Source organism: Pimephales promelas, chromosome 9 (genome assembly GCF_988280905.1).
Source record: "Pimephales promelas chromosome 9, fPimPro1.hap1.1, whole genome shotgun sequence".
In the NCBI taxonomy this organism is placed as follows: domain Eukaryota; kingdom Metazoa; phylum Chordata; class Actinopteri; order Cypriniformes; family Leuciscidae; genus Pimephales; species Pimephales promelas.
The window spans coordinates 4,251,332-4,266,079 of NC_142777.1; the positions used below are offsets into that span (position 1 = coordinate 4,251,332).

Consider the following 14,748-nt stretch of genomic DNA (forward strand, 5'->3'; position numbering starts at 1 on the left):
TTCAAACAGCGCGTCGCGTTCGGTTACGACAGTCAACGATGAAACTCAGTCCAAGTCAAGATGATCATTCAATGTTAATATTATTATACTTGATCTGTTGATGAAGATTTTTGTTCTGTCCTATCTATCATACATTAAACGTCTGTGCTATACTTAATATGTCTTAATTTTATAGTAGACTATATATAAAATAATTGATCTTTTTGATTTTTGTTATCTGGTTTTTCATGAAAGACTTTTACAACAATACAAAGAGCAATGTGTGGAGTTTTACCAGATTTAGTGCTACACGATAAAGGTCAATTTGGTTTCCTTTGGAAATATGTTTCAAATTCACACAGAATGCATTAAAACTGTAAAGCATGTCTGTTCGTGTTAAAATCGAAATCGAAAATGATTTTTTTTTTTTAAAAATCGTGATTTATTTATTTTTTTGTCAGTATCGCACAGCCCTAGAACAGTGAAGAAATTAATAACATTAGAGCCAAACTAAAATCTTTGACGTTTCAATCATTAAATTAAACTAAATGAATCGCAGGCAATCATTAGATAAAGTTCAGCCAAACTTAACATGTCAAATGTTGTCTCCAGCGGGATCAGGACTTGATGATATAATCGAATATTGCAATATATTTTAAGGTGATTGTCGTATTTTATCGCTATCGCCGAGCCCCAAGTCAGAGTTTGCTTAAATTGAAGTTGTCGGTGTCACTGAATGAAGCCCAAGTACGTTTAAAGATAAACCAAGATAATGACTAATGGTGATGCTAAACACTTACAAGTCATTGTGTCTTAAAATGAAAATTCACTGTCTTCTCATAAGTGTGTATTTTAATGAGAGCCATTAGGTCCTGTGCACACAGACCATTAAATGCTTCTCCGTGCTGCTGCTTGTGTGATTTGTGTGCGCTGCAAGGCACAGATTATCTGTGCAGAGTTTGTGTTGATTGATATAGTAATCGACGCACTATTCATCCTGAAGCTGAGAATGTGATGCACTAAGAGCGGGTTTGTCCACAATCGGATGTTTAGGTCAAGTTCATTTTTGACCCTTGAAATCTCAGTTCTAACTTAAATTAGCTAATTAATAATCATAAACCAGGCCAGTGTAATCACTCCGCTTTAGGGTCATGTGTCTCTAAATTCTTCACTTTTTTTATTTACAAAATAAAATCTTTTTTGCATGCACTTCATTGGTCGACCGTCTTGACTAGTACTCAACTGTCTTGACGCATCCATAATAAACGTGAGCTGTAAGAGTATTTAATACTTAAAAGTTCTTATAAGTTAAAAATAAGGAAGAACAGCTGTGAGCGACGTTTAGATGAGTATGTAAATATGCGGCATATGCTTTCCTTAAGTTAAAGGGGTCGTGAACTGGCTTATTAAATTTTATTATATTGTTGTCTGAGGTCAACTTATGATGTTCGCTTGGTTTTTACATTAAAAAACATCAAATTGAATAAGTAATAGGCTATTTTCTACCCTAGTTTTGAGCCTAGCTCAAACACGCTCGGTTTTTATGGGCGTGTCGCATTGAAGACTTGGTAGTAAACGCCCACTGCTGTGAGTGGATAACAGTTTTGCATATTATAATGAGTTTAACTCACCCGTTGATGCACTTGGGGGAAACTGTTTTGCAAACGTCCAGGCACCCGGAATGATTCGCCCATACATGTTCGACCCAGAGTCCGTATTTATCCTCTTTGAAAAACGAGTCGTTTGCTATGGAAGCTTGTTTCCGCCATAGAATGAAAAATATAAAAGGTAATTGCGACTTTTTATCTCACAATTCTGACTTTTTTTCTCACAATTGTGAGTTTACTTCTCGCAATTCTGATATTATTTCTCAGAATTGCAAGATGGAAAGTCAGAATTGCGAGATATAAAGTCAGAATTGCGTAATATAAAGTCAGAATTGTGAGATATAAAGTCAGAATTGCGAGATATAAAGTCAGAATTGCGTGATATAAAGTCAGAATTGCGTGATATAAAGTCAGAATTGCGAGATATAAAGTCAGAATTGCGAGTTATAAAGTCAGAATTGCGAGATATAAAGTCAGAATTGAGAGATATAAAGTCAGAATTGAGAGATATAAAGTCAGAATTGCGAGATATAAAGTCAGAATTGCGAGATATAAAGTCAGAATTGCGTGATATAAAGTCAGAATTGCGAGATATAAAGTCGCAATTGCGAGTTATAAAGTCAGAATTGTGAGATATAAAGTCAGAATTGCGAGTTATAAAGTCAGAATTGCGTGATATAAAGTCAGAATTGCGAGATATGAAGTCAGAATTGCGAGTTATAAAGTCAGAATTGCGAGATATAAAGTCAGAATTGCGAGATATAAAGTCAGAATTGCGAGATATGAAGTCAGAATTGCGAGTTATAAAGTCAGAATTGCGAGATATAAAGTCAGAATTGTGAGATATGAAGTCAGAATTGCGAGTTATAAAGTCAGAATTGCGTGTTATAAAGTCAGAATTGTGAGATTTAAACTATTCTGAGGGGGAAAAAAGTCTTTTTTTCCCCTAATTGGCCTAATAAGTCGCAATTGCGAGTTTATATCTCACAATTCTGAGAAAAGATGTCAGAATTTCGACATATAAACTCGCAATTATGTGTTATAAAGTCAAAATTGCGAGATGTAAACTGCGAGATGTAAACTCGCAATTGTGAGAAAAAAAGTCACACTTCTGTCTTTTTTTCTCAGAATTGCGACTTTATATCTCTCAATTCTGACTTTATATCTCGCAATTCTGACTTTATATCACACAATTCTGACTTTATATCTCGCAATTCTGACTTTATATCTCGCAATTCTGACTTTATATCTCTCAATTCTGACTTTATATCTCGCAATTCTGACTTTATATCACGCAATTCTGACTTTATATCTCGCAATTCTGACTTTATAACACAAAATTCTGACTTTATAACTCGCAATTGCGACTTTATATCACGCAATTCTGACTTTATATCACGCAATTCTGACTTTATATCTCGCAATTCTGACTTTATAACACAAAATTCTGACTTTATAACTCGCAATTGCGACTTTATATCACGCAATTCTGAGAAATAAAGTCAGAATTGGGAGATATAAACTCGCAATTGTGAGAAAAAAAGTCAGAATTGTGAGATAAAAACACACAATTATTTATTATAATTTTTTATTCAGTGGCGGAAACAAGCTTCCATAGTTTGCTGAGCCTGGTGTCAATAAAAGCTTTTATTAGACTAATAAGGACGTTTTCAGTTCTGAAACTTACAGGATATTCTTATAATATGATGACCTCTTAGATGTCAAAAGCTCAAGGAAAATTTGATTTCTCAGTTCATCACCCCTTTAAGAAAACATCTGATCACAGCGACGTTTAAATGTTTGCAACAGCTCTGCAATTTGACACTCTATCCATGTCATGTTTATTCATATAGGGCTTTATATAATGCAGATTGCTTTACAGTATTAAACCTAAAGAACAGTCAGTGTTGGAAAGGTCTTCAATTTCAGGAATCACAATTTAATTTATAATTACTTCAACTAAAACGCTGCCCTCCAGTTTGTTCGTGTTTTAACCTGTTACCAGCAGTGTAGTCATTTTGGACAGTCAGTAGCCACGTTTCCATTACCCTTCAAATTGCGCAAATTGAAATTACGCCCAATGGAAACACGTCAATTTCGCAACAACTCCCATTTATCACACTTAAACATTTTTACGTTCGTATGAGGTGGTGTTTCCAGACAGGACGAAAAAGGAAAATATTTCGCAAAACTGCTATGGAAACAGTTTTTGCGCATTTACAGGTCACCTGACGTACGTAACAGTTCATCATTCTTTAAAAATTAAAGCTGTATGTTTGGAATTATGAATTATGAATTATTCGGAATTATGACTTATCTCGCAATTATGACTAAAACACGCAATTCTTACTTTATCCTGTTAACTGTCACCCCCCCTTTTTTGAATAGACATGAAAATGCACATTTCGAACTTAAATGGTTGTAATTCAAGAATGCTTTGGAATATAGACATATGATTGGTCTTGTTTTAAAGAAGACATTTGGCAGATTTTTGTAGAAGTGAAATAAATTAAGAAAGTGAAACAGAAAAAAAGTTATAGAAGTTTGAGTTTATGGAAATGTACAATGTAAAAATATTAATTATTCATATTTTACATAAAATATATATTTTCAAAACCTGGGCTACTCTAAAATGTCAGAAAGATCAAAGCCAAAAATCTGAACAAGTTGTGTTTCAAATTTTAGGTTGATATCTCAAAAAATGAGCTTTCAGTAAGATTTTGTTTGAGCGCAGTACCAAACTATTTCACTAGGGCACAATCAGACTCCATTACTGCCCATATAAGGGCGCCTGCATTTCCATTCGTGTTTTGAGTGATATGAACCATTATTTTCACAATTTTCATACAATTTCTGAAGTACAGATCCTATTCAGAAGTAGCATGGGAAGTTTGGCAGATTTTGATATGAATTGAACCTCTAAGAAACACATACAAAGAACACGCATGTAAGTCATAGCTAGCTGCCACGTCACAAATGGTGAATTTATAATTTTTTTCTTGATATTTCAAACTTTTCAGACCTTTTTTTTCCAAAATAATTGAATGGATTCTATCTTTTGAACTTTTGGCATGAAAACAAACTGAGGTATCTACCATTTTTTCATGATTTTTCATGTTTACTGCTATTTTAAAATAAAGGTCTGAACACGCCTTATGAGTATGAAAATATTCTTGTTGCATATTGATAAATTATGGCTTCTCTGTAATATATTTTGACAATCAGTCACCAAATATGGAAACTAGAGATTGTAAGCTTTCAAATGATATATAGTTTGTCAATATTATTTAAGGTATTTACTAAGATATTATTGTTTTAAAAATATAGTGGCAAACGTCCCACCTGTGGGACGGTGACAGTTAAGTGGTTAAATCACGCAATTCAGACATCATATCTTGCAATTGTGAGAAAAAAAGTCAGAATTGTGAGATAAAAAGTCGCAATTACCTTTTTTATTTTTCATTCTGTGGCGCAAACAAGCTTCCATAGATAGCCGCACCCTTGCCCCATCCCACATGACCGAAATTGAAGAGAGGTCGTTTCAATGGGGGAGGGAAGGGTAATGTATTTGATTTAAAGATTATAAGGGTACATGAATTTAAAAAAAATGAAGTGCACAGATAAATCATTTATAATAAACACTACAATATTACATATAAAAAGAAGATTTGTCAAATTTGATTTCATGCCGACTTTAAAAATAGAATGCTGGTGAGGTAAGTTTACAGTATGCCCATGTCTCTTTATGGACCGATGTCAGTTCAGAGGTGTTTAAATGCCGGTGCAAAGTTTTCCGGAAATTTTGCAATGATGAGCTTATTTGAACCGTCATCACAATTTCAAATGAAATTGGTTCGTACCTTAATTTAGTTTGAAATCAGGCACTTATTATCTGTACTGTGTTAATGTTGGAAAGCTGCTTTACAGTAGGGCTTGTGATTCATCGAAATGGTACTGAAATCACAATGTTACCATGCTCTATTACTAAACCAAAGAGAACAGAGCGGGTTGAGCATGGAAGAAAGCACAGAAACGGAAGGCTTTCAGGCCAGGATAAGGGTTTGATGCAACAAAATAAATAAAACATCTACATCCGTGGTTTGGGAATGAACAGTGGGTCATTCACTCAGACGCTCACACGTATTTGCATTTAAAAACACGAGACGCAGGTCCTGAGAAATCGTGATTATATGGAGCAAACATTTTTTCTTTTTATATATTGCACAGCCCTACTCTACAGAGTGAGTCAGATATACTTCTGGGTCAAGAAGAGTTTAAACTGCACCCATATGTGATGGGATGTTGGCTGGTTTAATGAGGCTCTTGAGTGAAGAAGTCCACTGTTGTGTGACTGTGAATATATTCCCTGAAGCTTGTTAACATGCATACATGCAATGTTAGGCTCTCCATATTTGTCATTAACGGGCTTAAGAGTGCCACGACTGCCTCCAATATATTAGGATTCATTAGAGGCAGTCGTCTCTGCCAGTCTGTTTATCCAGGAACTGCGCACACACTTCCTGCTGTGTTTCTGTTCTGTACTTTTACGTTTTTATCCTGTTGGCAGTACTTCATTGAAAGTGTGTGTGTTTTCAGACGGTGTTTCCCGTGCCGGAGCGGCTCTCTTCAATGAGCTGAGGAACGCAGTGTTTGGGAAAGTGGCTCAGAGCTCCATCAGGAGAATAGCCAAGAACGTCTTTCTCCATCTGCATAACCTGGATCTGGGCTTCCACCTGAGCAGGCAGACAGGAGCGCTGTCCAAAGCCATTGACCGCGGCACGCGAGGAATTAGCTTCGTGCTCAGTGCCCTGGTCTTTAACCTGGGGCCTACGCTCTTTGAAATGATACTAGTCAGCAGCATTTTGGTAAGTCCAAATGAAATCCTCATATAAAGCCACAATTTTAGCACAGATAATGACTGTTCTTGAAATGAAGAGCACTCCTCTTTAAAGGAAAACTTCGACTTTTTGGGACTTTAGCTTATTCAGCATATCCCCCAGAGTTAGATAAGTCCATACATACCTTTTTTATCTCCGTGTGTGCTGTAACTCTATCTGACGCACCCACCGCTAGCCTAGCTTAGCACAAAGACTGGATGTAAATGGATACAGCTAGCATACTAATCCCAAAAAAAGTAACAAAATAGCGCAAACATTTTCCTATTTACATGTTGTGATTTGTATAGTCACAGAGTGTACAAATAACAAGGTCATATGAGACACAGCCATCTTTTAACTATATATATATTATAACTATATTCTCAGAAGGCAAAGCACTGGAAAAAACAGTAAAATCGGAGTGAAACCTTGCTAATGAATCAGATTTTTTTTTTTTTTTTAACAATGAGGGTAACGTTAGGCTACTATGGGTTCATTGTGCAAAAACCATTTGCCTTGTGCTATTACTTCCCCTTTTTCTAGCTTATTATAATGCAATTATCTAACATTAACCTACTGTATTATTAGCCTGGTTCAATCAGACTCTAGTACATTTCATTTGTACATAGAGTCTGGCCTCCCTCAATTGAGAAACGTTTCCTTCATTGTAGGTGGGTTCACTATTAAAGTTCAAATCTATTGGATCTGCCCAGAGTCACTCACGATCTGCCATAGCCAATCGCTAATGTGTGGTCGTGAGTGACGTATGTCATGCGCCGAAACAACCATAGACAGTAAAAGAAACAACAAGTCCGAACTCCGAATGATCAGAGGATTAAATTTACAATAGGATTTCAGTCAACGAGAGCTGCAGGTTTTGTTAATCTAGGAACAATTATTAATTCGAAATGTATATTTGACATGAAGGACAGTGATTATTCAGTCAATGGTCGAAGCTGTGTCTAATCATTACAAATATGCCGCTGTGGTCGTTTCTGATCTGTCGCAAATGCTGTAGCAGCTACAGTGAATGATCAGTTTGTCTCTATCTGCAGATGTGTAATAAACAACAATTTTTTGTTTCTTAATTACCTTAATTATGGTCTTCAAAGTATGTGTTTGTACATTTTTATATGGCATTTAGTTGTTTTTTTTTATTAAAACAAATTAACCATTGACATCTAAAACTGAAAATCAAATATAGTCTCCAAAGTATGGGTTTTCAAATTTTTATTTGACAATTTTTTTTTTTTTTTTTAATCACAACCAATTTGTATGATTTACAACATGTTAAACTGACACACCAACCTCCTGCACGAGTACACAAAGGGGCTCAAAATGTTCATCACAAGAATCAGTAAATTTACTGTTGGGAATCTGAGCGACTGACATGACTCCTGAGCGGATCTTCAACAATAGTTTAGCAGCCAGAACTCGGGGCTTCCGAACACCGCGAACACCAGGCTAAAGTCCAAAATGTCACGGTCATCGTGCACGAGCTGCCCAGCACAAACTTCCAACCTTTCTGCCTCCTTCACTTGGTCCTCCGTTGTGCAACAAGAGGTGAGACGATAACAATCCGGCTTTAAATTCTGTATATTCGGCAGTTTCTTTTCCAACAACGGACCAACTGGCTTTTCTCACGTCTTTCTCCGCTGCCATTACTGCACTCAAACTGACGCACTACATCAACGTCATCGTTCTCAGCCACTCCCTCTATTCGCTGATTGGTCCTACAAAAAATTGATTTCTGGAAACCTAAGGATATGGAGCGGTCCCAGACGTAGTACAGAAGTAAAATGAAATTGAGCGGAAGTGCGTAGGAGGGCGCAGCCAGGCTACTGTATTATATGCTGTTGAATACATTTGATTCAGCTGTAATAAATTGCATTTAAAATATATCGATTACTGCAATAATTTAATCATGTTCTGTGATATTTATTAGCCAGGATGCGTTATTGTTTGGAATTCTATGAAACATCATGGTATTACCTGGTCTCTCCTGTTTATTGTCGCTGCTCTTTACAATACAGCGAACACCCATGATTGTAAATTATGCTTTTACTATCTAGTAATTGGTGACTCTATTACTCCAACTGTGAACGAACTCTCTGCTCCTCACCACCAGGTGCTGCGGTAATCACTCTGCCCAAGTAGTAGTGCTTTCCTTCTGAGAATATAATTCCCAATATATAGAGAGTTAAAAGATGGCTGTGTCTCATACGACCTTGTTATTTGTACACTCTGTGACTATACAAATCACAACATGTAAATAGGAAAATGTTTGCATAATTTTGTCACTTATTTGGGATTATTATGCTAGCTGTATCCATTTACATCCAGTCTTTGTGCTAAGCTAGGCTACCAGACAGAGTTACAGCACACACAGAGATGAGAAGGGTGTGTATGGACTTTTCTAACTCTGGGGGATATGGTGAATAAGCTAAAGTCCCAAAAAGTCGGATTGTTCCTTTAACTTGGGTAAAATGGCTAGTTGCTTTCCTAATACAACATAAATAGGATAAAAGGGAACAATGTTCAAAAAGTGCATCCACACTATATGCACCGTAATTTTACCAGACGAAAATATTCAGCCGGATATATTTCATTTCTGACAAACTGTTTTGGAGGGCCGATATAATTGACGCATGACTAAAAGGGACTTGTCTAACTAGGGTTGGGTATTTGTTTGATATCCAATTCTTATCAATTCCCAGTTTCGATTACAATATGGTAAAAAAAAAAGTCAAACATTTCATGTCTTTTTGAAAAACATTCCCTGTCAGCTGAATACAATGAACGAAAAACAGCAGCGTAAAGAAAAATTAACTAAAGCTAGACAAACTCCAAAAGACAAGTACAGTCAAGTAATAGCAAACTACCAACAAATAAGCAAATTAGCAATAGCACAACTAAGTACAACTGAACAAGGGTCCGCAGTTTTTGCAATTTCATCACATATAATTGCATAAATTTCCCGCATATTCCATCGCATTTTAAGAAAACGGGCCACATAATCAAGGATTTTTGTCCACAACAATCACAAAAAAAAAAATTCTGGAAGGACTTTCCCACGTGTGCTTGATATTCACATCCACAGGTTGATTAATGCCAAATACTAGGGGTGGTGATGGCGCAGTGGATAAGACACATGCCTTTGGTGTGAGAGACCCGGGTTCAAATCCACTGTGAGACACCAATGTGTCCCTGAGCAAGACACTCAAAGGGATAGTTCACTTTGAAATTAATTTTTGATATGTTTTAGCTTACCTCAAGGGCATCCAAAGATGTAGGTGTCTTTGTTTCCACAGTAGTTTCAATTTTGATATTTTTTAGGTCAAACCATTCTTGTCTGTCAGTCATATAATGGAGGTCTATGGTCACCACCTCAAAGAGCATGCACAGAGAAGTCCAAATTAAACATGATTTAATGACTCGTAAATGTAAGTACACATTGATGGCCTAAGACACGAAACGAGCGGTTTGTGTGAGAAAACGAACAGGATTTATATCATTTTACCTCTTGTAACCACAGCCACGTCCAAGTGATCTGAGGGTGCGGGCGCTTCGGTGAACTATTTCAAAGTGAACTATCCCTTTAGTAGCGTGCGACCTCTGAAATATATAGCAAAAGTCGCTTTGGATAAAAGCGTCAGCTAAATGAGTAAATGTACTATAGTGATACCAGAAACACTAGCTGTAACAGGGCATCTCCATGTGTAATGGTGAAAATAAAGGGTGAAATGAAAACGAGAGCAGATTATTGAGATGATTGTAGCTGCACTGTAGACTCATGCACTCGCTCTTTCAGTAACCCACCGCTGTTTTGCTGTTTCTTTGCAGTATTATAAATGCGGGGGTCAGTTTGCCATGGTCACTCTCGGGACCCTCTCAGCGTACACCGCATTCACAGTCGCTTTTACACAATGGAGGTACTGTATGTGTCTGTCAAATAGCTGCCGTTGTTTGTAACATTAACACACTGGGTTTTGTCGGCTGTTGTACTAATCGCCCGTCTGTCTCTGATCAGGACGCAGTTCAGGATCCAGATGAATAAGGCTGACAATGAGGCTGGAAATGCTGCAATCGACTCTCTCCTCAATTATGAGACTGTAAAGGTGGGTCACGTCATAATCCGCATCGTCACTGCAACATTTGTGACAAGTCAACTTTTTTGACTTTACTTTTTCTTCTAGCATCTTCTGGATCATTAATTTCCTGCCGTGTCATACAGTATTATGGCGCTTTTCCATTACCAGTACCGGCTCGACTCGCTTTTCGCTCCGTTTTCCAAAGCAGTACCGCCACAAATAGTCTTCGGCAACCAAACAAAGGAAAGTCTGCACCTCCTCGTTTGACCACGCCGTATTCTTCCGAGTTGCCATAATAATAATAGTAGTAAGTTTAGAAACTATCTCTGGCCAAAATATTTAAACATGGCGGGGTTATTCTGGATACTCCATCTGGCGCGTACAATGATGACGCAGTGAATGGTGACGATTCTCTCTGACCAATCAGCAGTCGGCATTGTTTTCACATCACTTTTTAGTATCGCCTTAGCTCGCTCAGAACCTCGCCGGAGGTGATACAAAAAAAAAGTACCCGAAAGCAGGTACAGGTACAACTTTTATACAGTGGAAAACCAAACAAAGGCGAGTCGAGTCGAGCTGGTCCTGTGTAGTGGAAAAACGCCATTAGAGAGGCACATATGAGTGTTGTGGGTTTTCATGTGTGGTTTCGGTTGCTTACAGAGAAGACTATATGAGCCGTTTGTGTCTCTCAAAGGTTTCAGATTTAGTCAGTTTCTCTACTGAAGCTGCTCCTGTCAGTTTAATGATTAATCAAGATTGTACGTTTTAAAGCAAAATAATCATGATTATCAGTTTAACCATTATCGTGCAGCCCTAATCTGAGTGGAGCATTTGAGTTGCGCACAGGCCATACACATATAAATAAATAAATAAATAAATATATATATATTCACACGTCACGGTTCGGTACGATTTCGGTACAATGGAGGGAAAAGCAAAACAAAAAGACAGAAGGCATAGAGTTTTTTTATATAAGTTTTATTAATAAAGGCATAGAACCAGTTTATTTGTGGTGCACTGACAATAGTTTTATATTATTCGTTTATTAATTAAATGAATAAAAAGACAAAAAGATCTTGCGACATGTTTGGTAATTGTACCTGAATTAATTTAAAATTATTTTGCTATATTTCAGATCAAGAGACTTGTTTTCCTTAATTTTTAATGAACATTATTTATTAACAATGTAACATTATTCTCATCTGAATTATAAATAATTGATTTTTGTATAAAATAATACTACCATTAAAAATTTGCGTCTAGTCCGACGCTAGTCCAAAGCGAATAGGACGCGCGTATGAAGCCAACGTTTGAAGTGAACGCGCGTTCAGAGCTAGCCGATGGTACAGACTATGTGTCCCTAAAGAACCCGTGTATCTAACAGTAGTTCCGCATTACATTAATTAATTTGGACGCAAGTTTTATTTATTTTTATTCCATGTAGTCTCTGTGTAAATTCATGCACCGAACCGTGACGCCCGTACCGTTTCGGTTCAATACGAATACATGTACCTAGGGCTGGGCGATAAAACGATAACGATAATTATCGCGATATAATTTTTCTCGATAAAACGATATCAAGAGGTCGATAAATGTCCGATAATGTTTATGCGCCAAAAGCGGAACGAAACTCATTTGAACCGCGCGCGCCACACGGAGCATTTATCCGCTCGGCTCAAAGTCCAAACGGCAGTGAGCTGGAGCAGACGCGATTGCTTTGATCGTCTCGCTCAAGACATCCAGCGAGAAGCGCTTGAGTTCAGCGAAGAACACAGATGTCAAGTTTAAACCAGTTTAGGGCAGACAAAAAACGCTGACAAAAAGGAGAAACACTGCGTGCAACGATCCAGTCAGAATCTGAAATGATACTGAATTCATTTAGCTTACCATGGATTTACTGTAAGGTTAGCCAAGTAATATTAACTCCACCATGAAATGTGGGATATACATATTTAATTGTATAATATTATTAATGTAGACAATTCATTAAATGTCTTATGGAATATAAGTACAGCATTTAATAATGTATTTAACTGTTAGGCCAATGTTTTCATACAAATACCACAGAAACCATAAAGTTACATTTTGCCATGATAGTGAGGTGCTAAGTTATAGGCTATGCCTGTTTTTTTTTTAAATGTTCACCTGATTGGCAAGTGTTTGTCATGATATGTTCTGACAATAAAGAGTAGTTTAAAACCACAATTTACGCTCTGGTTAATGCAACTTTCACTTAGGAGCAAAAATCTGCCTTTAAACTTGAAAGAAATAAAGATTTGACATATACCGTGATAATTATCGATATCGACTGATATAAAAAAAATTATCGTGATAATTTTTTTTGGCCATATCGCCCAGCCCTACATGTACCGTTCCACCCTAATATATTTATATATATATATATATATATATATATATATTTGCATTTATATTATATATATATATATATATATATAGTTGCAAATGAGATTTACATCGCTCCACAAATGCAAATTTAAACAGACAGACCGCATGAACGATACTTTACGCTCTTTTATTTGTATTAGTAATTTTCACCTTTGAAATGGACAAACACTGCAAGCAAATGACGGCGATGTAGTTTTCAACTGCTTTACATTTATGCAAACTGGTAAAACCTTAAGAAGCTTCTCTCAAAAGAAGCTTGTAAACGTGTAAAATTAAATTCCTAATATTAATTCCAAATTATTAATTTTTACTTTGTATTGAAGCACAGATTCCACAGACTGCATTTATTCGTCAACCATGATCGCCTAGCCTTACTGCGTCAGACTTCGTACTTCCACTCCATTTCAGTTCGCTTCTGTACTTACGCCGCCTTCACACTGGCAGTTAAAATCAGCTCCGTAATACGCAATACGTTCCCAACGGACGTCGTACTACACAGTGAAAAGCGTCGGACGCGGGTAGAACAAAAATGGCGGAGAGATTAAAGTTTGATTCTGTCAGTTCTGTATGATCTCTCTGATGAGGGTTATGCTGCGTGAGGAAAGTTGCTCAGGACGTTGACATGTCAGGTCGGCTAAAAAATGTGATATAGTGGTCAATAGTTCAATGTCTACCTTCAATTTAATTGTATTAACTGCCCTTATAAACGTTAGAAAGTTATAAAAATAAAAAATGACATCACAACTTATCGTTATAAAATCAATATTTATTTTATTAAAAGTTAATAATTCAGGTTGGTTTATCACCATAGCAACGGTCAACTTCCGCTGGAATTGTCGGATAGGAACCGTCCGTAGCTTTTCGCACGAGTTCAAATTTTTGAACCCATCCGGATGACCAACGGACACGATTTTCTTCGCACCGCACTCGGTCGGACCCGTTTTGGACCCATTCGCATGCGGTCTGCTAATCTCCATAGGAAATGAATGACTTCCGGTCGTTTCGCAGCCGCATCGGAGCTGATTTCAACTGCCAGTGTGAAGGCGGCGTAAGTCTGAGACATCGACATGTCTCTCAGTTTGAGAGACACAGGCTAAGAGCCGTGACATTGACGCTTAGCGCCGATGTTTAAAGGAGAACTCCGGCGAACATTGCCCCCAGTACTAGCATTATACGCTAAACAGTTTTTAGAGATAAAACTCTTTACATTCGATTATCAAGAAAACAAATCTCAGAGAACGGTTGACTATGTACCGATGTTTTATTAGACCAAAGGTTCATTGTTCGCCGGAGTTCTCCTTTAAGATGGGGGAAATCGAAAACCACGCGGATATGGAGACACGGGATGCAATTCGCTCTGTTGTGGAGAATATTCCAAACTGAAGGCCGAACAAGAAGAGTGTTTGGGAAAAGTTAATTTACAGGTTTTGGGAAAAGTTAATTTATAAACTAAAAAGTTAATTTATAAACTATTACCTTTCGTCATTGAGAAACTGGGAAGGCCAAAGGCCGGCAAGCCGATAGTTGTGATTGTGTGCCCTTTGGTTGCACTCATGGAGGATCAGGTTAAAAAGACAGCAAAACGTGATAGTCTCGAATTGTGTTGTCAAAATATTCGGTACTTCGGTACTATAAAATGTAAATGTCACAGTACCAAGTCATGGTGGTACCGAGTACCCGGTCAAACCCGGATCTGGATGCGCGTGCACGAAGGGCTTGAAGTTCGTCCTCTTCATGAAAGCGCTGAGTAGGCTTGCCGCGATAGACGATGTTGACGGTGTTACCGGT

General features: G+C 37.3%; 1 protein-coding gene across 1 annotated transcript in view; it reads left to right on the forward strand.

Annotated features, from left to right (window-relative positions):
• Nucleotides 1-14,748, forward strand: part of abcb7 (ATP binding cassette subfamily B member 7) — a 79,742-nt gene that overhangs the window by 25,619 nt on the left and 39,375 nt on the right. Inside the window, exons 6-8 of the mRNA XM_039694181.2 lie at nt 6,183-6,451; nt 10,307-10,395; nt 10,494-10,581. Of these exons, the coding sequence (XP_039550115.2) occupies nt 6,183-6,451; nt 10,307-10,395; nt 10,494-10,581 (446 nt within the window). The remainder of the gene's footprint in view (nt 1-6,182; nt 6,452-10,306; nt 10,396-10,493; nt 10,582-14,748) is intronic.